Source organism: Oncorhynchus clarkii, chromosome 20, assembly GCF_045791955.1.
Source record: "Oncorhynchus clarkii lewisi isolate Uvic-CL-2024 chromosome 20, UVic_Ocla_1.0, whole genome shotgun sequence".
Lineage (NCBI taxonomy): Eukaryota > Metazoa > Chordata > Actinopteri > Salmoniformes > Salmonidae > Oncorhynchus > Oncorhynchus clarkii.
Genome location: NC_092166.1, coordinates 11,028,058 through 11,051,363, shown reverse-complemented (window position 1 = coordinate 11,051,363; position 23,306 = coordinate 11,028,058). Strand labels below are relative to the sequence as shown.

Below are 23,306 nucleotides of genomic sequence, written 5' to 3'. Positions count from 1 at the left end.
TTAGTGTTGTCAGGGAGGGGGGGCCGATGTCGGTCTTAGTGTTGTCAGGGAGGGGGGGCCGATGTCGGTCTTAGTGTTGTCAGGGAGGGGGGGCCGATGTCGGTCTTAGTGTTGTCAGGGGGGGGGGCGATGTCGGTCTTAGTGTTGTCAGGGGGGGGGGGGGGGGGGGGGGGGGGCGGGCGATGTCGGTCTTACTGTTGTCAGGGAGGGGGGGCCTATGCCGGTCTTGGTGTTGTCGGGGGGGGCAATGCCGGTCTTACTGTTGTCGGGGGGGCCAATGCCGGTCTTGGTGTTGTCAGGGGGGGCCAATGCCGGTCTTGGTGTTGTCAGGGGGGGCCAATGCCGGTCTTGGTGTTGTCAGGGGGGGCCAATGCCGGTCTTGGTGTTGTCAGGGGGGGCCAATGCCGGTCTTGGTGTTGTCAGGGGGGGCCAATGCCGGTCTTGGTGTTGTCAGGGGGGGCCAATGCCGGTCTTGGTGTTGTTAGGGGGGGCCAATGCCGGTCTTGGTGTTGTCAGGGGGGGGCCAATGCCGGTCTTGGTGTTGTCAGGGGGGGGCCAATGCCGGTCTTGGTGTTGTCAGGGGGGGGCCAATGCCGGTCTTGGTGTTGTCAGGGGGGGCCAATGCCGGTCTTGGTGTTGTCAGGGGGGGCCAATGCCGGTCTTGGTGTTGTCAGGGGGGGCCAATGTCGGTCTTGGTGTTGTCAGGGGGGGCCAATGTCGGTCTTGGTGTTGTCGAGGGGAGGGGGGGACCAATGTCGGTCTTGGTGTTGTCGGGGGGCCAATGTCGGTCTTGGTCTTGTCAGGGGGGGAAATGTCGGTCTTAGTGTTGTCAGGGAGGGGGGGCCAATGTCGGTCTTAGTGTTGTCAGGGATGGGGGGGCCAATGCCGGTCTTGGTGTTGTCGGGGGGGCCAATGCCGGTCTTACTGTTGTCGGGGGGGCCAATGCCGGTCTTACTGTTGTCGGGGGGGCCAATGCCGGTCTTGGTGTTGTCAGGGGGGGCCAATGCCGGTCTTGGTGTTGTCAGGGGGGGCCAATGCCGGTCTTGGTGTTGTCAGGGGGGGCCAATGCCGGTCTTGGTGTTGTCAGGGGGGGCCAATGCCGGTCTTGGTGTTGTCAGGGGGGGGCCAATGCCGGTCTTGGTGTTGTCAGGGGGGGGCCAATGCCGGTCTTGGTGTTCTCAGGGTGGGCCAATGCCGGTCTTGGTGTTGTCAGGGGGGGCCAATGCCGGTCTTGGTGTTGTCAGGGGGGGCCAATGCCGGTCTTGGTGTTGTTAGGGGGGGCCAATGCCGGACTTGGTGTTGTCAGGGGGGGGCCAATGCCGGTCTTGGTGTTGTCAGGGGGGGGCCAATGCCGGTCTTGGTGTTGTCAGGGGGGGGCCAATGCCGGTCTTGGTGTTGTCAAGGAGGGCGAATGTCGGTCTTGGTGTTGTCAGGGGGGGCCAATGTCGGTCTTGGTGTTGTCGAGGGGAGGGGGGGACCACTGTCGGTCTTGGTGTTGTCGGGGGGCCAATGTCGGTCTTGGTCTTGTCAGGGGGGGAAATGTCGGTCTTAGTGTTGTCAGGGAGGGGGGGCCAATGTCGGTCTTAGTGTTGTCAGGGATGGGGGGGCCAATGCCGGTCTTGGTGTTGTCGGGGGGGCCAATGCCGGTCTTACTGTTGTCGGGGGGGCCAATGCCGGTCTTACTGTTGTCGGGGGGGCCAATGCCGGTCTTGGTGTTGTCATGCCGGTCTTGGTGTTGGGGGGGCCAATGCCGGTCTTGGTGTTGTCAGGGGGGGCCAATGCCGGTCTTGGTGTTGTCAGGGGGGGCCAATGCCGGTCTTGGTGTTGTCAGGGGGGGGCCAATGCCGGTCTTGGTGTTGTCAGGGGGGGGCCAATGTCGGTCTTTGTGCTGTCAGGGGGGTGGGGGGACAATGTCGGTCTTGCTGTTGTCGGGGGGCCAATGTCGGTCTTGGTGTTGTCAGGTGGGGGCCAATGTTGGTCTTGGTGTTGTCAGGGGGGGGCCAATGTCGGTCTTGCTGTTGTCGGGGGGGGGGGGCAATGTCGGTCTTGGTGTTGTCAGGGGGGGGGGGGGGGCACGCAATGTTGGTTTTGGTGTTGTCGGGGGGGGGGGGGGGGCAATGTCGGTCTTACTGTTGTCAGGGGGGGTCAATGTCGGTCTTGGTGCTGTCAGGGGGTTGGGGGGACAATGTCGGTCTTGCTGTTGTCGGGGGGCCAATGTCGGTCTTGCTGTTGTCGGGGGGGGCCAATGCCGGTCTTGGTGTTGTCAGGGGGGGTCAATGTCGGTCTTGGTGCTGTCAGGGGGTTGGGGGGACAATGTCGGTCTTGCTGTTGTCAGGGGGGGCCTATGCCGGTCTTGGTGTTGTCAGGGGGGGCCAATGCCGGTCTTGGTGTTGTCAGGGGGGGCCAATGCCGGTCTTGGTGTTGTCAGTGGGGGGCCAATGCCGGTCTTGGTGTTGTCAGGGGGGGGCCAATGCCGGTCTTGGTGTTGTCAGGGGGGGGCCAATGCCGGTCTTGGTGTTGTCAGGGGGGGGCCAATGCCGGTCTTGGTGTTGTCAGGGGGGGGCCAATGCCGGTCTTGGTGTTGTCAGGGGGGGGGGCCAATGTCGGTCTTGGTGTTGTCAGGGGGGGGGGCCAATGTCGGTCTTGGTGTTGTCGAGGGGAGGGGGGGGCCAATGTCGGTCTTGGTGTTGTCGGGGGGCCAATGTCGGTCTTGGTCTTGTCAGGGGGGGAAATGTCGGTCTTAGTGTTGTCAGGGAGGGGGGGCCAATGTCGGTCTTAGTGTTGTCAGGGAGGGGGGGCCAATGCCGGTCTTGGTGTTGTCGGGGGGGCCAATGCCGGTCTTACTGTTGTCGGGGGGGCCAATGCCGGTCTTACTGTTGTCGGGGGGGCCAATGCCGGTCTTACTGTTGTCGGGGGGGCCAATGCCGGTCTTACTGTTGTCGGGGGGGCCAATGCCGGTCTTGGTGTTGTCAGGGGGGGCCAATGCCGGTCTTGGTGTTGTCAGGGGGGGCCAATGCCGGTCTTGGTGTTGTCAGGGGGGGCCAATGCCGGTCTTGGTGTTGTCAGGGGGGGGCCAATGCCGGTCTTGGTGTTGTCAGGGGGGGCCAATGCCGGTCTTGGTGTTGTCAGGGGGGGCCAATGTCGGTCTTGGGGTTGTCAGGGGGGGCCAATGTCGGTCTTGGGGTTGTCAGGGGGGGCCAATGTCGGTCTTGGTGTTGTCAGGGGGGGGGGCGCGCAATGTTGGTTTTGGTGTTGTCGGGGGGGGGGGGGGGGCGGCAATGTCTGTCTTACTGTTGTCAGGGGGGGTCAATGTCGGTCTTGGTGTTGTCAGGGGGGTGGGGGGACAATGTCGGTCTTGCTGTTGTCGGGGGCCAATGTCGGTCTTGCTGTTGTCGGGGGCCAATGTCGGTCTTGGTGTTGTCGGGGGCCAATTGTCGGTCTTGGTGTTGTCAGGGGGGGCCAATGTCGGTCTTGGTGTTGTCAGGGGGGGCCAATGTCGGTCTTGGTGTTGTCAGGGGGGCCAATGTCGGTCTTGGTGTTGTCAGGGGGGGGGGGCAATGTCGGTCTTGCTGTTGTCAGGTGGGGGCCAATGTCGTTCTTGGTGTTGTCAGGGGGGTCTAGAGCGAAGCAGCTTTTGGGCCTGATGTGGCCCTCGGGCACCCAGTTTGAGATTCCTGTTGCAGATGGATATGGAGAAAAATACATTACCAGTACATTTCCTGGCTTTGACCAATCCTGCTGTTGTCTTTGTGCAACCATCGCCTTCAATTTTATCATTCCATTGCTTGGAATGCTATATCGTTTAACAAAATAATTTAACTATTTACATTAACCACGATTCCAATCCAACTCCATACATTTGACTACAATACAATCCAACGTTGCTCTATTGTTGCTGCAGGAGCATTGTCCGCTAGCCTGGGGCAACATCAATCTGTTTGACTACACCCACACTCTAGTGGCCGGGAAGATGGCCCTCAACCTGTGGCCTGTGCCCCATGGCCTGGAAGACCTGCTCAATGCCATCGGAGTCACTGGCTCCAATCCAAACAAGGTCGGAGGTGTTAGCTAGCTCGACCACACACACACACACACACACACACACACACACAGAGACCGATGCAAAGACACACTTCCTCAAAGACACTCAGCTAGAGTGGCGAACGATAAGCCGCACACACACACCTACAGAGACAAAGTTACACACACCATCACGACCCCAAATTCATTCACATACAGCTTGAGCGGCTAGCAATAATCCTCCGCTCTCGCTGTCTAAGCCTCTTATCTCCCTTATTAATGACTAATTGACGCGCCACCTAACCCCACAATAGGACACCGTGGTTCTCTTAAGGCACTTTTGAATGACCCCGTGTGACCTTTTCATTATATTACCATGGGCCCACAGGAAACCCCTTGCCTGGAGCTGGAGTTTGATCACTTCAGTAACCCGGTCAAGTTCCCCGACATGCCGGCCATCGAGGAGCACGCCAACTGTAACATATCCCGGGAGCTGGGCTTCAACTACTGCCACACCGGTTTGGTAATTCCCAAGCGTTTGTGTTTCTAAGTCAATATTAACATTGTACGTTAATCTGTTATGTTGATTTAATGCTGTTGACAAGTCGGGTATACCAGAGACGTCACTAGCAGTCACCGCACAACCTGAGACACCTGTGGTTTCATATTTAATTCATAGTGTCTCTCCCTGAGGCATGTTCATTAGGCTCAAAACAGGAAGGAAAAAACCCCATCTTGAAACAGGGAGGGTACTACCTGAGTGTGTCCAATAAGAACACAGATTTTAGTTTTCTGTTGCAAAACGTTGTACAACGGAGTGTTTATTGAACACAACCCTGTTTCCCACCAGTACTGTTGTTTTAATAAGCAGCATAATTGTGTCTATTGTAGAGTAACAGACTGGCGAGGGACAACCCCCTGACGGACAGTGACAATGAACAGCTGCGCTTGGTGTGTAACAGAGACCCACTGTCTGAAATCACTGAGCAGGAGAAGGACTTCCTGTGGAGGCACAGGTAATATGCAGTGTGTGTGTGTGTGTGTACATACAGTGTGTATGCTTCATCAACAAAGGCATATTTGTTATGAAAAACTCGTAAACAAAACCCTCGCAAGATCTATCTAACATTTCTTACCTGAAATGGTTTTGTTACTTGCTCAAGCTACTCAACAAGCTCTTCTACTAACTATCCCAGTGTGTGATGTTAGGAGAGGAAACTAATGCACTATACTCTCCACCTATAGACATTACTGCGGGACTATCCCAGAGATACTTCCTAAGATTCTCCTGGCAGTGAAATGGAACTCCAGAGATGAGGTTGCACAGGTAAACAGTCTCACATGTCAACTGCTCACACTTGCCTTTTTTTAATAGCCTAGCATAGCATGGGCTATTTGCTGCATATTCATTTTAATTGATTTGACTCATTTAGCCATTTGGTTCCATTTCTGAGACGGTCATGTCAGTAAATATGGTTTAAAGAATTTAAAAAAATAATTTCCTCGAGCTTTGCATTTTATTTTAGACATGCATTTTTATATTTGTTGTTCTTTGTCTCAGATGTATTGCCTTCTGAAGGACTGGCCAGCCATAAAGCCAGAACAAGCCATGGAGTTGCTGGACTGCAACTTCCCCGATCCCATGATTCGAGACTTTGCCGTGAAGTGCCTTGAGAAATACTTAACAGACGACAGACTCTCTCAATACCTCATCCAGCTGGTCCAGGTACAGTAATAAATACCTACTAGACAGACTCATTACCTCATCCAGCTGAACCAGGTACAGTAATAAATACCTACTAGACAGACTCATTACCTCATCCAGCTGGTCCAGGTACAGTAATAAATACCTACTAGTCAGACTCATTACCTCATCCAGCTGGTCCAGGTACAGTAATAAATACACTCGTGTTCAAAAGTTTGGGGTCACATAGAAATGTCTTTGTTTTTGAAAGAAAAGCACATTTTCTGTCCATTTTAAAATAACATCAAATTGATCAGAAATACAGTGTAGACATTGTTAATGTTGTAAATGACTATTGTAGCTGGAAACGGCTGATTTTCTTATGGAATATCTACATAGGCGTACAGAGGGCCATTATCAGCAACCATCACTCCTGTGTTCCAATGGCACGTTGTGTTAGCGAATCCAAGTTTATCATTTTAAAAGGCTAATTGATCATTAGAAAACCGTTTTGCAATTATGTTAGCACAGCTGAAAACTGTTGTTCTGATTTAAAGAAGCAATAAAACTGACCTTCTTTAGACTAGTTGAGTGTCTGGAGCACCAGCGTTTGTGGGTTCGATTACAGGCTCAAAATGGCCAGAAACGAAGACTTTTCTTTTGGAACTCGTCAGTCTATCTTGTTTTCCTTTGCAGAGTTGCAAATAAAAATCCCTATCTCAGACTGGCCAATAAAAATAAAATATTAAGATGGGCAAAAGAACACAGACACTGGACAGAGGAACTCTGCCTAGAAGGCCAGCATCTCGGAGTCGCCTTACTGTTGACGTTGAGACCGGTGTTTTGCGGGTACTATTTAATGAAGCTGCCAGTTGCGAACTTGTGAGGTGTCTGTTTCTCAAACTAGACCCTCTAATGTACTTGTCCTCTTGCTCAGTTGTGCACCGGGGCCTCCCACTCCTCTTTCTATTCTGGTTAGAGCCAGTTTCCGCTGTTCTGTGACGGGAGTAGTACACAGCGTTGTACGAGATCTTCAGTTTCTTGGCAATTTCTCGCATGGAATAGCCTTCATTTCTCAGAACAAGAATAGACTGACGAGTTTCAGAAGAAAGTTCTTTGTTTCTGGCCATTTTGAGCCTGTAATCAAACCCACAAATGCTGATGCTCCTGATACTCAACTAGTCTAAAGAAGGCCAGTTTTATTGCTTCTTTAATGAGCACAACAGTTTTCAGCTGTGCTAACATAATTGCAAAACTGTTTTCTAATGATTAATTAGCCATTTAAAATTATAAACTTGGATTAGCTAACACAACGTGCCATTGGAACACAGGAGTGATGGTTGCTGATCATGGGCCTCTGTATACAGATAATGGGCCCCTGTATATGTAGATAATCCATTAAAAAATCTGCCGTTTCCAGCTACAATAGTAATTTACAACATTAACAATGTCTACACTGTATTTCCGAGCAATTTTATATTTTAATGGACAAAAAAATAGATTTTCTTTCAAAAACAAGGACATTTCTACGTGACCCCAATCTTTTGAACTGTAGTGTACCTACCAGACAGACTCTCTGAATACCTCGTCCAGCTGGTCCAGGTACAGTCATACGACCCACTCATAGTCTGTGCTGTGTAGAGACAGAATGGCCACATAGAAACCACATACTATTCTATTCATTTTCTTTGACTCAACATGAATGCCACTGTCGTCTTGATAGTTGGGGTTTTGACACCATCTGACAATGTTTTAAATAATTAACACTACGTAATGACATAATTCAATATGACCCTTTAGGCTAAATGCTTGATTTTACATGGTGGCTTTATTCCGTCTTATCTCTTTCTGTGGTTTGCTAATGTAATCCTTTTTGATTTACAGTGTATTCAGAAAGACCCCCTTGACTTTTTCCACTTTTTGTTACGTTACAGCCTTATTCTAAAATCGATGAAATTGATGAAGGAAAAAAACAATCTACACACACTACCCCATAATGACAAAGCAAAAACAGGCATTTTTGACATTTATGCAAATTTCTTAATATTAAAAAACAGATATAGTTTATTTACATAAGTATTCAGACCCTTTGCTATGAGACTTGACATTGAGCTCAGATGCATCCTGTTTTCATTGATCATCCTTGAGATGTTTCTCCAACTTGATTGGAGGCCATCTGTGGTAAATTCAATTCATTAGACATGATTTGGAATGGCACACACCTGTCTATATATTCTCCCACAGTTGACAGTGCATGTCAGAGCAAAAACCAAACCATGAGGTCGAAGGAATTGTCTAAAGAGCCCTGAGACATGATTGTGTTGAGGCACAGACCCGACTTTCAATCCACATAAATCAAATCATCATTTTATTTGTCACATGTGCCGACTACAACAGGTAAAAATACCTTATCATGAAAAGCTTACTTACAAGCCCTTAACCAACAATGCAGTTCAATAAATTAGAGTTAAGAAAATATTTACTAAATAAACTAAAGTAAAAAAAATAAACACAATAATGAGGCTATATACAGGTGGTACCAGTACCGAGTCAATGTGCGGGGGTACAGGTTAGTTGAGGTAATTTGTACATGTTGATAGGGGTAAAGTGACTGCATAGACAGTAAACAGAGAGTTGCAGCAGTGTAAGAACAAGGGGGGGGGGGGGGTCAATGTAAATAGTCCGGGTATATTTCATCCCCCACATGGACATTCTTCCTGCTCGTATCTCATTTAGGCTACACTGGTTTCCAGTTAAGAGTTTACATCTATCAGCTCCTACAGAGAGGTAATGAACTCAACAGTTTAATGAATTGGACAAGTCGCTCCTAATTTTAGGCTCCTGCTATTAAGGAGAAGAACACGAAGGGTGAAATCGACTATTCACCTCAAATATTTAATACATTTCAGAACAAGGCTGTAATGTAACAAAATGTGGAAAAAGTCAAGGGGTCTGAATTAGAGGTTGAGCGATTCTGATTTTTCAACGCCGATACAGATTATTGGAGAACCAAAAAAGCTGATGCCGATTTAAAAAAATAAATAATAATAATAATAAAAAAAATAATAATAATATAAATAATAATATAATAATAATAAAAAATAATGATATATATATATATATAATTATTTTACATTTATTTTATTGTTATTTGTAATAATGACAATCACAACAATACTGAATGAACACTTATTTTAACTTAATAAATTCAATTTAGCCTCAAATAAATAATGAAACATGTTCAATTTGGTTTAAATAATGCAAAAACAAAGTGTTGGAGAAGAAAGTAAAAGTGCAATATGTGCCATGTAAGAAAGCTAACATTTAAGTTCCTTGCTCAGAACATGAGAACATATGAAAGCTGGTGGTTCCTTTTAACATGAGTCTTCAATATTCCCAGGTAAGAAGTTTTAGGTTGTAGTTATTATAGGAATTATAGGACTATTTCCCTCTATACCATTTGTATTTAATTAACCTTTGACTATTGGATGTTTTTATAGGCACTTCAGTATTGCCAGTGTAATAGTATATCTTCCGTCCCTCTCCTCGCTCCTCCCTGGGCTCGAACCAGCAACACAACGACAACAGCCACCATCTAAGCAGCGTTACCCATGCAGAGCAAGGGGAACAACTACTCCAAGGCTCAGAGCGAGTGATGTTTGAAACGCTATTAGCGCGTGCTAACTAGCTAGCCATTTCACTTCGGTTACACCAGCCTCATCTCGGGAGTTGATAGGCGTGAAGTCATAAACAGAGCAATGCTTGACGCACAACGAAGAGCTGCTGGCAAAACGCACAAAAGTTCTGTTTGAATGAATGTTTACGCGCCTGCTTCTGCCTACCACCGCTCAGTCAAATACTTAGATACTTGTATGCTCAGTCAGATTAAATGCAACGCAGGACACGCTAGATAATATCTAGTAATATCATCAACCATGTGTAGTTAACTAGTGATTATGATTGATTGTTTTTTATGAGACAAGTTTAATGCTAGCTAGTAACTTACCTTGGCTTACTGCATTCGCGTAACAGGCAGTCTCCTTGTGGAGTGCAACGAGAGAGAGGCAGGTCGTTATTGCGTTGGACTAGTTGACTGTAAGGTTGCAAGATTGTACCCCCCGAGCTGACAAGGTGAAAATCTGATGTTCTGTCCCTGTACGAGGCAGTTAACCCACTGTTCCTAGGCCGTCATTGAAAATAAGAATGTGTTCTTAACTGACTTGCCTAGTTAAATAAAGGTATAACATTTTTTTTACGGCAAATCGGCGCCCAAAAATACCGATTTCTGATTGTTATGAAAACTTGAAATCGGCCCTAATTAATCGTCCATTCCGATTAATTGGTCGACCTCTAGTCTGAATACTTTACGAATGCACTGTATGTGGGTGTGTGTTGTAAACGTGCCCTGTTTTTTTTCTTCTGGCCACCAGGTTCTTAAGTACGAACAGTACCTCGACAACCCGCTGGCCCGCTTCCTGCTGAAGAAAGCTTTGACCAATCAGCGGATAGGACATTTCTTCTTTTGGCATCTCAAGTGAGTTTGTTTTCCGGTTGTTTCCACAGCGTGTATTATGGATGGCTTGATGTTGCCACAGGCAGCTGGAATGCCATTCGGCTGGTATAATACATCTTTCTCCAAGGTCCTCTAAAAAGCTTAATTTGTGCATATCAGGGTTTACGTAAAGAAAAGCTGACCGAGGGCAATTCGCCAGATCAAGTTACACATTTATTTTCACACATTTATTTGCGTAATCACAAGACATGTGTTTTTGGAAATGTTTTTGCATACATTTCTATGGGTCATGCAGTTTGAGAAGTCTTGCTTGTACATTTTGTATGAGGACAATTAGAGGTCGACCGATTTATGATTTTTCAACGCCGATACCGATTTATTGGAGGACCAAAAAAAGCAGATACCAATTAATCAGACAATTTTTTTAAATGTATTTATTTGTAGTAATGACAATTACAACAATACTGGATGAAGACTTTTATCTTAATAAAATCCATTTAGCCTCAAATAAATAATGAAACATGTTCAATTTGGTTTAAATAATGCAAAAACAAAGTGTTGGAGAAGAAAGTAAAAGTGCAATATGTGCCATGTAAGAAAGCTAACATTTAAGTTCCTTGCTCAGAACATGAGAATATATGAAGGCTGGTGGTTCGTTTTAACATGAGTCTTCAATATTTCCAGGTAAGAAGTTTTAGGTTGTAGTTATTATCGGAATTATATGACTATTTCTCTCTCTACGATTTGTATTTCATATACCTTTGACTATTGGATGTTCTTATAGGCACTTTAGTATTGCCAGTGTAACAGTATAGCTTCCGTCCCTCTCCTCGCTCCTACCTGGGCTCGAACCAGGAACACATCGACAACAGCCACCCTCGAAGCATCGTTACCCCATGCAGAGCAAGGGGAACAACTACTCCAAGTCTCAGAGCGAGTGACGTTTGAAACGCTATTAGCGCGCACCCCGCTAACTAGCTAGCCATTTCACATTGGTTACACCAGCCTAATCTCGGGAGTTGATAGGCTTGAAGTCATAAACAGCGCAATGCTTGAAGCATTCGAAGAGCTGCTGGCAAAACGCACGAAAGTGCTGTTTGAATGAATGCTTACGAGCCTGCTGGTGCCTACCATCGCTCAGTCAGACTGCTCTATCAAATCATAGACTTAATTATAACATACAGAAATATGAGCCTTTAGGTCATTAATATGGTTGAATCTGGAAACTATCATCTCGAAAACAAAACATTTATTCTTTCAGTGAAATACCGAACCGTTACATATTTTATCTAACCGGTGGCATCCATAAGACAAAATATTGTTGTTACATTGCACAACCTTCAAAGTTATGTCATAATTACGTAAAATTCTGGCAAATTAGTTCGCAACGAGCCAGGCGGCCCAAACTGTTGCATATACCCTGACTCTGCGGGCAATGAACGCAAGAGAAGTGACACAATTTCACCTGGTTAATTTTGCCTGCTAACCTGGATTTCTTTTAGCTAAATTTGCAAGTTTAAAAATATATACTTCTGTGTATTGATTTTAAGAAAGGCATTGATGTTTATGGTTAGGTACAGTCGTGCAACGATTGTGCTTTTTTTGCAAATGCGCTTTTGTTAAATCATCCCCCATTTGGCGAAGTTGGCTGTCTTTGTTAGGAAGAAATAGTATAATATATAATATAATAATCTTCACACAGTTCGCAACGAGCCAGGCGGCCCAAACTGCTGCATAAACCCTGACTCTATTTCAAGGGAAGTGACACAATTTCCCTAGTTAAAAGAAAATCATGTTAGCAGGCAATATTAACTAAATATGCAGGTTTAAAAATATATACTTGTGTATTGATTTTAAGAAAGGCATTGATGTTTATGGTTATGTACACGTTGGAGCAACTAGTCCTTTTTCGCGAATGCGCACCGCATCGATTATATGCAATGCAGGACACGCTAGATAAACTAGTAATATCATCAACCTAGCTAGCAACTTACCTTGGCTTCTTACTGCATTCGCGTAACAGGCAGACTCCTCGTGGAGTGTAATGAGAGGCAGGTGGTTACAGCGTTGGACGAGTTAACCGTAAGGTTGCAAGATTGAATCCCCGAGCTGACAAGGTAACAATCTGTCGTTCTGCCCCTGAACAAGGCAGTTAACCCACCGTTCCTAGGCCGTCATTGAAAATAAGAATGTATTCTTAACTGACTTGTCTAGTTAAATAAAGGTGTAAAAAAAAAATATTGGCCAAATCGGTGTCCAAAAATACCAATTTCCGATTGTTATGAAAACTTGAAATCAGCCCTAATTAATCGGCCATTCCGATTAATCGGTCGACCTCTATGCACAATCAGGTCGATGATATATAATTAAATCTCATATGATGGTAATTGACATTGACGATATATCTTGAAGGTCAAGACTATGCTGTATTTGAACTTTACAAATCCATACTGTGCAGTTTTATCTGTTAAATTAAGTCTAAATGAATTAACTAAGCCTTATTTTTTTTCGCCATACTAGGATTGTTGAATGAAAATGCAACTAAAATATCTATATTTTTTTATTATTATCTACTTATATTAATGTTGCAAAACGATTATATTGCAATATTTATAGTAGCATATCATAGAAGAGGTCTGCTGCTGAACCAATCACAATCACATAAGTTATTGTCTCTGCCTCCAGGTCGGAGATGCACAACAAGACTGTGAGCCAGCGGTTTGGCCTACTGCTGGAGTCCTACTGCCGGGCCTGTGGCATGTACCTCAAGCACCTGAGCAGACAGGTGGAGGCCATGGAGAAACTCATCAACCTTACCGACCTCCTCAAGCAGGAGAAGAAGGACGAGGCCCAGAAGGTCAAGTTTACGCTGTGGTCAAGGCCCTTCCACTTCACGCCCTAACATGGAAGCCTCAATAGATGACCACGTTTTTCTTATCCTCAATACAACACAAAATAACAACCCACAGTCATACAACAAACTAGCGATACTAAGCAAAACGAGTAGAACTGCTATACAAGCCAACAGGCCCAAATGGTCTTCACGACTATGGACTCCTTGCAGTAAAGTGAAGCTCTCTCTCTCTCTGCCCTCAGGTTCAGATGAAGTTCCTGGTGGAGCAGATGAAACGGCCTGACTACATGGATGCCCTACAGAGCTTCACCTCTCCACTCAACCCAGCGCACCAGCTGGGAAACCTCCGGTACAGACGCTTTTTCAATCCAGAAAGCGCAGTAGACATGACCACAAACGTCCACATATTTCCCCGGAATGAACAAAGAAACCAAGAAATGTATCCTGTGAAATTGAGGGTTAATGACAGGTCAAATGTTTTCTGAACGTTATTCTCAGCGCCTCCGTGTTGATACAATGTTTACGATCTGTTTTAGCTTGGAAGAGTGCCGGATGATGTCATCGGCCAAGCGGCCCCTGTGGCTCAATTGGGAGAACCCCGACATGATGTCAGAGCTGCTCTTCCAGAGCAACGAGATCATATTTAAAAACGGAGATGGTATGTCTCGCTAATGCATATCGAATCACTCAACCCCCTTGACTCACTAGACGATAAACATGCTTACAGGATCCCATTTTACATGCATGTCCCCAAACTCACTTTGCATTGCCCTGGCACGATTCATAATGCATTAAGGCAGGGTTTCCTAAACTCGGTCCTGGGGACCCCAAGGGGTCCACAACACTACACCACTGATTCAACTATCCAACGTTGATCATTAAGCTTTGATTATTTGAATCAGCTGTGTCGTGTTAGGGGCAAAAAATAAAACGTGCACCCCTTTGGGGTCCCCAGGACTGAGTTTGGGAAACGCTGCATTTTAAAGTGTGATCAAAGCTTGAACTGCTCATCATCTTGCTATTCAACCCCTCCCCCTCCCCCTGTCTCCTTCAGATCTGAGGCAGGACATGCTGACTTTGCAGATCATTAGAATAATGGAGAACATCTGGCAGAACCAGGGCCTTGATCTCAGGTACTGTCTCTTTGTAGCCGCTCAGCAGCAGCACGCATGAATAGTCGATTTCACCCTTCGTGTTCTTCTCCTTAATAGCAGGAGCCTAAAATTAGGAGCGACCCGTGTAGCCTAAATGAGATACGAGCAGGAAGAATGTCCATGTGGGTGGACTGAAAGTCAGGTCACTTTCTTATTGGTCTATTAACTAATTTATCACAGGCAGGCCAAAACTCCATCCCACCAAAACAGGCTGACATTTCAGGCTGTCTTTTCAAACCGCTCTTACACTAAAAGGGCATTTATTATAATTTTCACAATTCCACAGTATTATTCCAACCTCATAGGTTGGAATTCCATGACCGACTGACCAGGTGAAAGCTATGATCCCTTATTGATGTCACTTGTTGAATCCACTTCAATCCGTGTAGATGAAGGAGAGGAGGCAGGTTAAAGAAGCAGTTTTAAGCCTGTGTCGATGGCTGGATAGACGGAGGCATAGATGTGTTGGACAGTAGTATTTTGAGGGATTTACAGACCCATCCAAACTTTTTCATGATCATATTTTGTAAGTTACTTTTCTTAAATTGTAAATATTGTATATTTTGTTGGAATTGTGAATTTGTATGATTGTGTGCAGGGCTTCTTGGTCTCAAATGAGATTTCCTGTTTTAAATCAATTGAAATATATCCTATTGCTTCCTCTGTGTCATTCAGGATGCTGCCGTACGGCTGCCTGTCCATCGGCGACTGCGTGGGCCTGATAGAGGTGGTGAGAAACTCCCACACCATCATGCAGATCCAGTGTAAAGGAGGCCTGAAGGGGGCGCTGCAGTTCAACAGCCACACACTGCACCAGTGGCTCAAGGACAAGAACAGGGGAGAGATGTGAGTGATGCCTGGGCTAGGTTCCAATAGCCAAACTTGAACACTACATAGAACGAATGCCCAGTAGGCCTATGTAGCTTTGTTCTTCTACATTGCTTCATTCGAAGCAATCCTAATTCATTCTAAATGATACTATTGTAATGGATAGAGATTTGGTGAGACATTTCATAGTTCCAAGCAGAGAAACTATTTGGAACAGTCCGTTGCTTATGGGGGGACAACATATCAAGTTTATTCTCCACAGGGCAAAGGTTTCCTGGAATTGCTTAGGAGTGGATTGTACTGTGTTTGGTATTCCTATTATGACAACTTCCTCTTCAGTTAAATGCCATAGGGTTATGACAACTTCCTCTTCAGTTAAATGCCATTTGACTCATGGAAAACCCATTAAACTGTGTCCAGGTACGACCAGGCCATTGACTTGTTCACACGGTCGTGTGCGGGCTACTGCGTAGCCACCTTCATCCTGGGGATCGGTGACAGACACAACAGCAACATCATGGTCAAAGATGATGGACAGGTACTTCACAGACTAACGGCCCTGCTACACTATAGCCGTCAGCCGTTGAGGAAATGCTTCCTTTTAAAATCAATGAAAGCTGCTTCACTGCCCCTTCTACGTCACGTCCAATGGCAGGATCCAAGCTCAAGACTCTGAGGTTCAATTCTTGATGCACGCGATCATTATATCTTGTGAATTGAAATAAGGAGAAATCGTTTATTGGTTGCATATGACCTCGACTACACACCACTGGTTATTTTACTAAGATTTATGACGTCAAGAAGCTACTAGCAAAACCTCTAGCGAGCTACATTGACTAGCTAAGTTCAGAATATAAACAAACACAACTTGTGTAATTAGAGGATAATTTAGAACGACCACTAGCAACAATGTAAAAATGTAAATAAAAAAAACTGGACCTAAGCTGTTGTACTGACACATAGTTGATGACTGTAGTGCAGTAGGGGAGGATAGAGTAAAGATGCTCCTACGCTCTCAAAACAACACGCTCTATGTAGCAGGTAGAACTGGTAGGAAGATTCCTGGAATAAGCAGGAAACCTGGGAATCCTCCAACCAGGATTTCTGAAAAACTGGGGAATTTTGTGAAAGTTGCCAGATTTTTTGCAATCCTACACACTACTCTTTTCTCTTGACGTTCTTTGGTTATAGGTTAAAAAATAGTTGTAAAAAATATTTTCTCCTTGCAGCTGTTCCACATAGACTTTGGCCATTTCCTGGATCACAAGAAGAAGAAGTTTGGCTACAAGCGAGAGCGGGTGCCCTTCGTCTTGACACAGGACTTCTTAATCGTCATCAGTAAAGGAACCCAGGAGTGCACCAAAACCAGGGAGTTTGAGAGGTACAGTTTCACTATTTTGTGTTTATGTTAGTGTTCCTACAAGTGAATATTAGGTGTTAGGTTCACTACCCTAAAGGGAAAGGTACGTGTTTGAATATATGATGCCGTACCTTTTTTGACTTCCTTTGCTTTAAATGGATGAGTACATGTCATTGTGTTACAGAATGATATCATTACTCCAACCGGTAATACAATGCAACTTTATTTATCTGTCACACACACACACACACACACACACACACACACACACACACACACACACACACACACACACACACACACACATCTCCTAACCCAGCTAGGTTCAACATTTCCCAGACTAATCGTCCCTCACCGTTGTCCTTCCATTCCCACCAGGTTCCAGGAGATGTGCTACAAGGCCTACCTGGCCATCCGGCAGCACGCCAACCTCTTCATCAACCTGTTTTCCATGATGCTGGGCTCGGGGATGCCCGAACTGCAGTCCTTCGACGACATCGCTTACATCCGCAAGACCCTGGCGCTGGACAAGACCGAGCAGGAGGCCCTGGACTACTTTATGAAGCAGATGAACGACGCCCACCACGGCGGCTGGACCACCAAGATGGACTGGATCTTCCACACAATCCGCCAGCACGCCATGAACTGAGATGGCGCCATCTGCCCGGAGAGTAGCAGCAACGCAGAGAGGACGAGGGCGGATCTCTACACCATCCGCCTGGACTGTGTGTCAACGGAGAGACTAGAGCGGATCTCTGCACCATCCGCCAGCTAAGCATGCCATGAGCTGAGATGGCAGAGCGGACAACGCTAGTGTCCACGGATGGAGCTATGAATGGATAGAAACCTTTGGCTGAATTGAGAGGCTAGAACGGATCGCTACATCATCTGCTAACTTCTGAGCTCTGAGGGAAATGCACATCTGTACACCATCCACTAGGAGGCGCCAAAAGTGGAGATTAGGGATGCATCGATAGGGAAATTACGGGCTGATGCGATAATCATATTTACTGGACATTATCTTTCTCATATTGGTATGGCAACATAGCCACAGTTTTCTCTTTGTAAAATTAGGGGAACAACCACGATTGTAAACAGCCATTTTGCAAAAGTTATGTCATTTTTAAGATGAAAGCGATCTATTGTATTATCAGCCGATATCGATATGATGGCTTTTTTTTCTTCCTATATCAAAGCCTGCCCAGGGTCATGTCCTGCTAACACACTAGGATAGCGTGAAGACCTGCCCAGGGTCATGTCCTGCTAACACACCAGGATACCGTGAAGGCCTGCCCAGGGTCATGTCCTGCTAACACACCAGGATACCGTGAAGGCCTGCCCAGGGTCATGTCCTGCTAACACACCAGGATACCGTGAAGGCCTGCCCAGGGTCATGTCCTGCTAACACACCAGGATACCGTGAAGGCCTGCCCAGGGTCATGTCCTGCTAACACACTAGGATAGCGTGAAGACCTGCCCAGGGTCATGTCCTGCTAACACACCAGGATACCGTGAAGGCCTGCCCAGGGTCATGTCCTGTTAACACACCAGGATACCGTGAAGGCCTTCTCAGGGTCATGTCCTGCTAACACACCAGGATACCGTGAAGGCCTGCCCAGGGTCATGTCCTGCTAACACACTAGGATAGCGTGAAGACCTGCCCAGGGTCATGTCCTGCTAACACACCAGGATACCGTGAAGGCCTGCCCAGGGTCATGTCCTGCTAACACACCAGGATACCGTGAAGACCTGCCCAGGGTCATGTCCTGCTAACACACCAGGATACCGTGAAGACCTGCCCAGGGTCATGTCCTGCTAACACACCAGGATACCGTGAAGACCTGCCCAGGGTCATGTACTGCTAACACACCAGGATACCGTGAAGACCTGCCCAGGGTCATGTATTGCTAACACACCAGGATACCGTGAAGACCTGCCCAGGGCACGCAACGGAAAATGGTTTGATACGGAAAACAAAACAACAATTCTTATTGGACACATCTTGGCAGTCTTTCTCTTTCAATCATGTTTTCTTCATCTTGGTGCCCATTGAACACGACCCAGAATACCACCAGCATTGTTAATTCCCAGTGATGGATGGTTGACAGACACTAGGATGTCCTTTTCATCGTCTACTGTCAACTCTAAGACTAGTGAAGAGAACTGACAAATCGTTTGATCTCAATTGACGATCACACATCTTGTGTGTCTCCCCCCCCCCCTCCCCAGATGGAAACGGTCATGTTTCGTGACCTCAAAGTTTGAGATTTTGTACAGAAGTATCCCAATGGTCTTGTATGCATACATTATTCCTTTTTAGTCTTCATTTTCTACTGAGCCAAAGTACTATATATATCTCCCCTACTACATCTGACTTATCAGTCTAACCATGAGTCACTACTATTCCAATCCCTGTGTATCTCCTTTGTAGCACTGATCTCTACAGTATTTGTTTGTTTGTCTATCAGTATTATGATGCGTGTGCAGCGTTCTGGAGTAAAATGGCTGCCGTCCAGCACCCAGTTGGATGCAACACAGACGTTTACGATGACCGACAGAAAATAACTGTAGATTTATCCTGTAACTGTAAATTCATTGAATTCATCCTCTTCGTTTTGTTGTTTTTTCAGGGTTGTATTTTTAAAGGGAAATGGGGGCAAAATGGATGTGCAATGTTATAGTTCTGTTACACTATGCAATTTGTGATCTTTATGTACTGTACTGCAAAGTAGAGTCGATGGGAGTATCTAATCATATACACAGCATTAAAGATGTCTTATCAACTGTACAGACAAGACAGTACACAGAAGACGAATGCACAATTATGCACTGACAGTATCACCGATTTCTTCCCTCACAGGATGACTCTGGAAGAATAGAAGAACTGTTAAAAAAGAAAAAGAGCCTCTTGTACCCTGCCTTACACTTTAGTTGTTCTTTTCTTCAGATCTAACCAGACATTTTCAGAAAGCGTTTGGAACTACCGTAGATTTCTTTTTGTTTTTGGTGACTTGGAATTTGCTTCATCCTATATTTTCAGAATACAAGTATGTATAGATTTGACCCTATTCCAGACTTCCCCAGCATTCTATGTCATATGAACTCCCTAATCAGTAAAGTTGTTTAAGATCAATAAAATAAAAGTGTAACAGGTGAATTTGTGGTTTTGCCTTCCCTGACAACTGCCCTTTTTTAAGTGTGGATTCTGCAGTTTTCTCATTGCATAAATATACTTTTATTAGTCAGTTGTTTGCCAGTTTTTACCAAATTACATGGTATGTGTTTCTGTGCAGGTTACAGATGGTTGGGCAGGTCCCATTCAAAACAAGACAACTACAATAACTGTATTACAAACAATATGCAAGCGCTATCATAGGACATTTTTCCTTTTAATTTTTGCTGTGGTTAAATGTCATCCTTTTCTTTTCACTGTTAATGCATGAGGTCCCTGAAGATACTTTGTGTTAATGCATGAGGTCCCTGAAGATACTTTGTGTTAATGCATGAGGTCCCTGAAGATACTTTGTGTTAATGCATGAGGTCCCTGAAGATACTTTGTGTTAATGCATGAGGTCGCTGAAGATACTTTGTGTTAATGCATGAGGTCCCTGAAGATACTTTGTGTTAATGCATGAGGTCCCTGAAGATACTTTGTGTTAATGCATGAGGTCCCTGAAGATACTTTGTGTTAATGCATGAGGTCCCTGAAGATACTTTGTTCAACCAAGTGTTGTTTACTTGAAGTTCATGTTGAAATGACATTTTGTTACTTGTGAGGTACAATGTCATCACACCATGAAGATAAGCAATACTACCCTGGGGCCAGGGAATAATGTCTGGCACTCATGAACTATATGCGTGTAAATCGCTTTCCTTGAGTAACTACTACAGAGGTAATATATTTTTGTATTCTAAATGTAGACTAACTCTCAATATAATCACTAAACAAAACAAAAAACTGGAATTATGCATAGTACATCGTTTCACACCCCACCTAGACAGCTTGTAGTTATTGAAATATGAGACACTAGTGATGGACAACATGAGCTTGGTAAGGAGGAGAATGTATTGAGTGTAATTTCACTGAAGGTCTTCTGCTCTGGCTAGGAGTACAGTGTAAAAGCACAACGATGAAAAGCTATCCTGCATGTTTTCAAACCCACTATTCATGAGTTATCTATTCATCCCTGTACTATGCACTCATTATTCTTTCAAACTAATTCATATACCATGTCTGGATAGAACCCTGTATTCATTCACTCATTGTACTGTTTGCAAAAAAAAAAATATTTGCTCTGTATCCCCAGATATTTTGAGAACCAATAAATGTAATTTCTAATGATCCATTTCTTGCCTCATTTTATCATTAATCTCATGATTTAAAAGAAATATATTTATAAAAACCTAAATGAATCCTAAATTGTTTCAATTTGATACATTCAGTGTCAGTAAGATCTAGCCTCGTCCCCAGGCTAACTGCTGCCCCATATCGACAAAGTACCTGCTATGAGAAACCAGACCAGGAAAAATTTTCCTTAAAATCAGCAAATTCAGACATGCAGTAGGAGTTCCTATAGTCCTTTGTGCATGAAACTAACTTTCCAGGAGATAGTTGGTAATATGATCATCCTCTTTTCCATTTCACACTACATCAGCCCATTGACTTCTCTCCATACAGTGGGAATCACATACACAGTATATAATCTCTATATCCTGTCACTGGCTATGTTCAAATACACATTGTAGTATGCCACTGTCACCTTGACTTGAGTTATCCTACATAAGAGACCTAGACCACCTTGGAAGCTGGTAGAATTAGCTTTTTGTCAGTGTCTGCCTACCCGCTGCTGCCTCACTACCCAGCTCCAGTCTCTGGTTGAGCTTCGCCAGGCCACCAAGTAGGCCACCAGCCAAATATTTTTTCATAACTAACCCAAGATAGACCACAGCCTGTCATTTCCAACACAAGACGCAAAAGCCTTCCTACCTGTTTAGGTGGGGTTTGACCAGAGTACATGGTGAAGCCCAGGATGACGATCTGTTACTATTACCTGGGCCTTGGCCCTGTCCCTTCCCCTACCCACACCTGTTCCTGGAGGATCTTCCTGTGACATACAAACATATGGAATACACACACACAAGATACAGGTGGCCGCTAAAGGGTGTCCTACCCTACTGGATGTGTTCTGCCATGCCTCCTTGTCATGTTGGTCTCCCAAGTTGTTGGTGGAAAGACTGAACTGTCCAATTACATTCTATATGACCGCGACATCAGGAGTTTCAGAAACATACATTCATGAATCAATTATTCATGATTTTACTATACCAAAACAACTTATATTATTCATGCAATGTTGATTATGTAAAAGGAAAACATATGGACATGTGGAGATATTAACTCAATGACATAATTGTTTAACACCCCCGGGGCATCCGGCCCACGCCAGCTTGTGAATGGGGAAAGGCAACTCAATAACGTATTAGCCTACAGTAGTTAGGCCTATGTCCATTAGTAACCTGAGTCTGAGCATGATGGAGGAGTAAGCTCTATATTTTCTGTGATGGAGGATTTACAGTATATTACAATATGTTTGACCATCATGTGAAATCACAGGAGGCTGCTGAAGGGCGGACAGGCTCATGTTAATGGGTAGAATGAAGTGAATGGAATGGTATCAAACACAACCATTTATTCCATTCCAGGCATTAGTTTGAGCCTGTCCACCCCAATTAAGGTGCCGCCAGCCGCCTGTGTGTGCAATTTATTCATCTTATGATAAAGGGCCTTTGGAAAGTATTCAGACCCCTTGACGCTTTCCACATTTTGTTACATTACAGCTTTATTCTAAAATTGATTAAATAAAAAAAACTCCGCAATCTACCCACGATACCACATAATGACAAAGCAAAAACAGGTTTTTTGAATTTTTTTCAAATGTACTAAAAATAAAAAACAGAAATACCTTATTTACATAAGTATTCAGACCCTTTGCTACGAGGCTCGAAATTGAGCTCAGGTGCATTCTGTTTCCATTGATCATCCTTGAGATGTTTCTACAAACAGGATTGTGTCGAGGCACAGAATTGGGGAAGGGTACCAATTCCAATTTTGCTTTGCAGCATTGAAGGTCCACAGTGGCCTCCATCATTCATAAATGAAAGAGGTTTGCAACCACCAAAACTTCCTACAGCTGGCCGCCCGGACACACTGGGCAATCAGGGGAGAAGGACCTTGGTCTGGTAGGTGACCAATAACCCAATAGTCACTCTGATAGCACTCTTGATCCTCTGTGGAGATGGTTGTCCTTCTGGAAGGTTCTCCCATTTCTGCAGCACTCCACCAATCAGGCCTTTATGGTAGAGTGGCCAGACGGAAGCCACTCCTCAGTAAAAGGCACATGGCAGCACACTTGGAGTTTGCCAAAAGGCACCTAAAGGACTCTCAGACCATGACAAACAAGATTCTCTGGTCTGATGAAACCAAGATTGAACTCTTTGGCCTGAATGCCAAGTGTCACATCTGGAGGAAACCTGGCACCATCCCTACGGTGAAGCATGGTGGTGGCAGAATCGTGCTGTGGGGATGTTTTTCAGCGGCTGGGACTGGGAGGCTAGTCAGGATCGAGGCAAAGATGAACGGAGCAAAGTACAGAGAGGTCCTTGATGAAAACCTGCTCCAGAGTGCTCAGGACCTCAGACTGGGACGAAGGTTCCCCTTCCACAGGACAATGACCCTAAGCACACAGCCAAGACAACGCAGGAGTGGCTTTGGGACAAGGCTCTGAATGTCCTTGAGTGGCCCAGTCAGAGCCCGGACTTGAACCCGATCGAACATCTCTGAAAAGACCTGAAAATAGCTGTGCAGCAATGCTCAACATCCAAAATGACAGAGC

At 45.3% G+C, this 23,306-nt stretch overlaps 1 protein-coding gene across 3 annotated transcripts in view; it reads left to right on the top strand.

The window, feature by feature from the left end:
• LOC139375876 (phosphatidylinositol 4,5-bisphosphate 3-kinase catalytic subunit alpha isoform-like) overlaps positions 1–20,700 on the top strand; it is a 29,418-nt gene extending 8,718 nt beyond the window's left edge. For 2 of the 3 annotated variants that reach the window (XM_071117821.1, XM_071117823.1), the window contains exons 8-21: positions 3,902–4,054; positions 4,409–4,543; positions 4,912–5,036; positions 5,266–5,347; positions 5,582–5,746; positions 10,135–10,238; positions 12,903–13,074; positions 13,314–13,420; positions 13,608–13,729; positions 14,126–14,204; positions 14,901–15,071; positions 15,474–15,591; positions 16,283–16,434; positions 16,792–20,700. In XM_071117821.1, coding sequence (XP_070973922.1) covers positions 3,902–4,054; positions 4,409–4,543; positions 4,912–5,036; positions 5,266–5,347; positions 5,582–5,746; positions 10,135–10,238; positions 12,903–13,074; positions 13,314–13,420; positions 13,608–13,729; positions 14,126–14,204; positions 14,901–15,071; positions 15,474–15,591; positions 16,283–16,434; positions 16,792–17,062 — 1,956 coding nt within the window. In that variant the 3' untranslated portion in view covers positions 17,063–20,700. The remainder of the gene's footprint in view (positions 1–3,901; positions 4,055–4,408; positions 4,544–4,911; positions 5,037–5,265; positions 5,348–5,581; positions 5,747–10,134; positions 10,239–12,902; positions 13,075–13,313; positions 13,421–13,607; positions 13,730–14,125; positions 14,205–14,900; positions 15,072–15,473; positions 15,592–16,282; positions 16,435–16,791) is intronic. The other variant, XR_011627855.1, reaches the window with a different exon arrangement.
• The last annotated feature ends 2,606 nt before the right edge of the window (positions 20,701–23,306 follow it).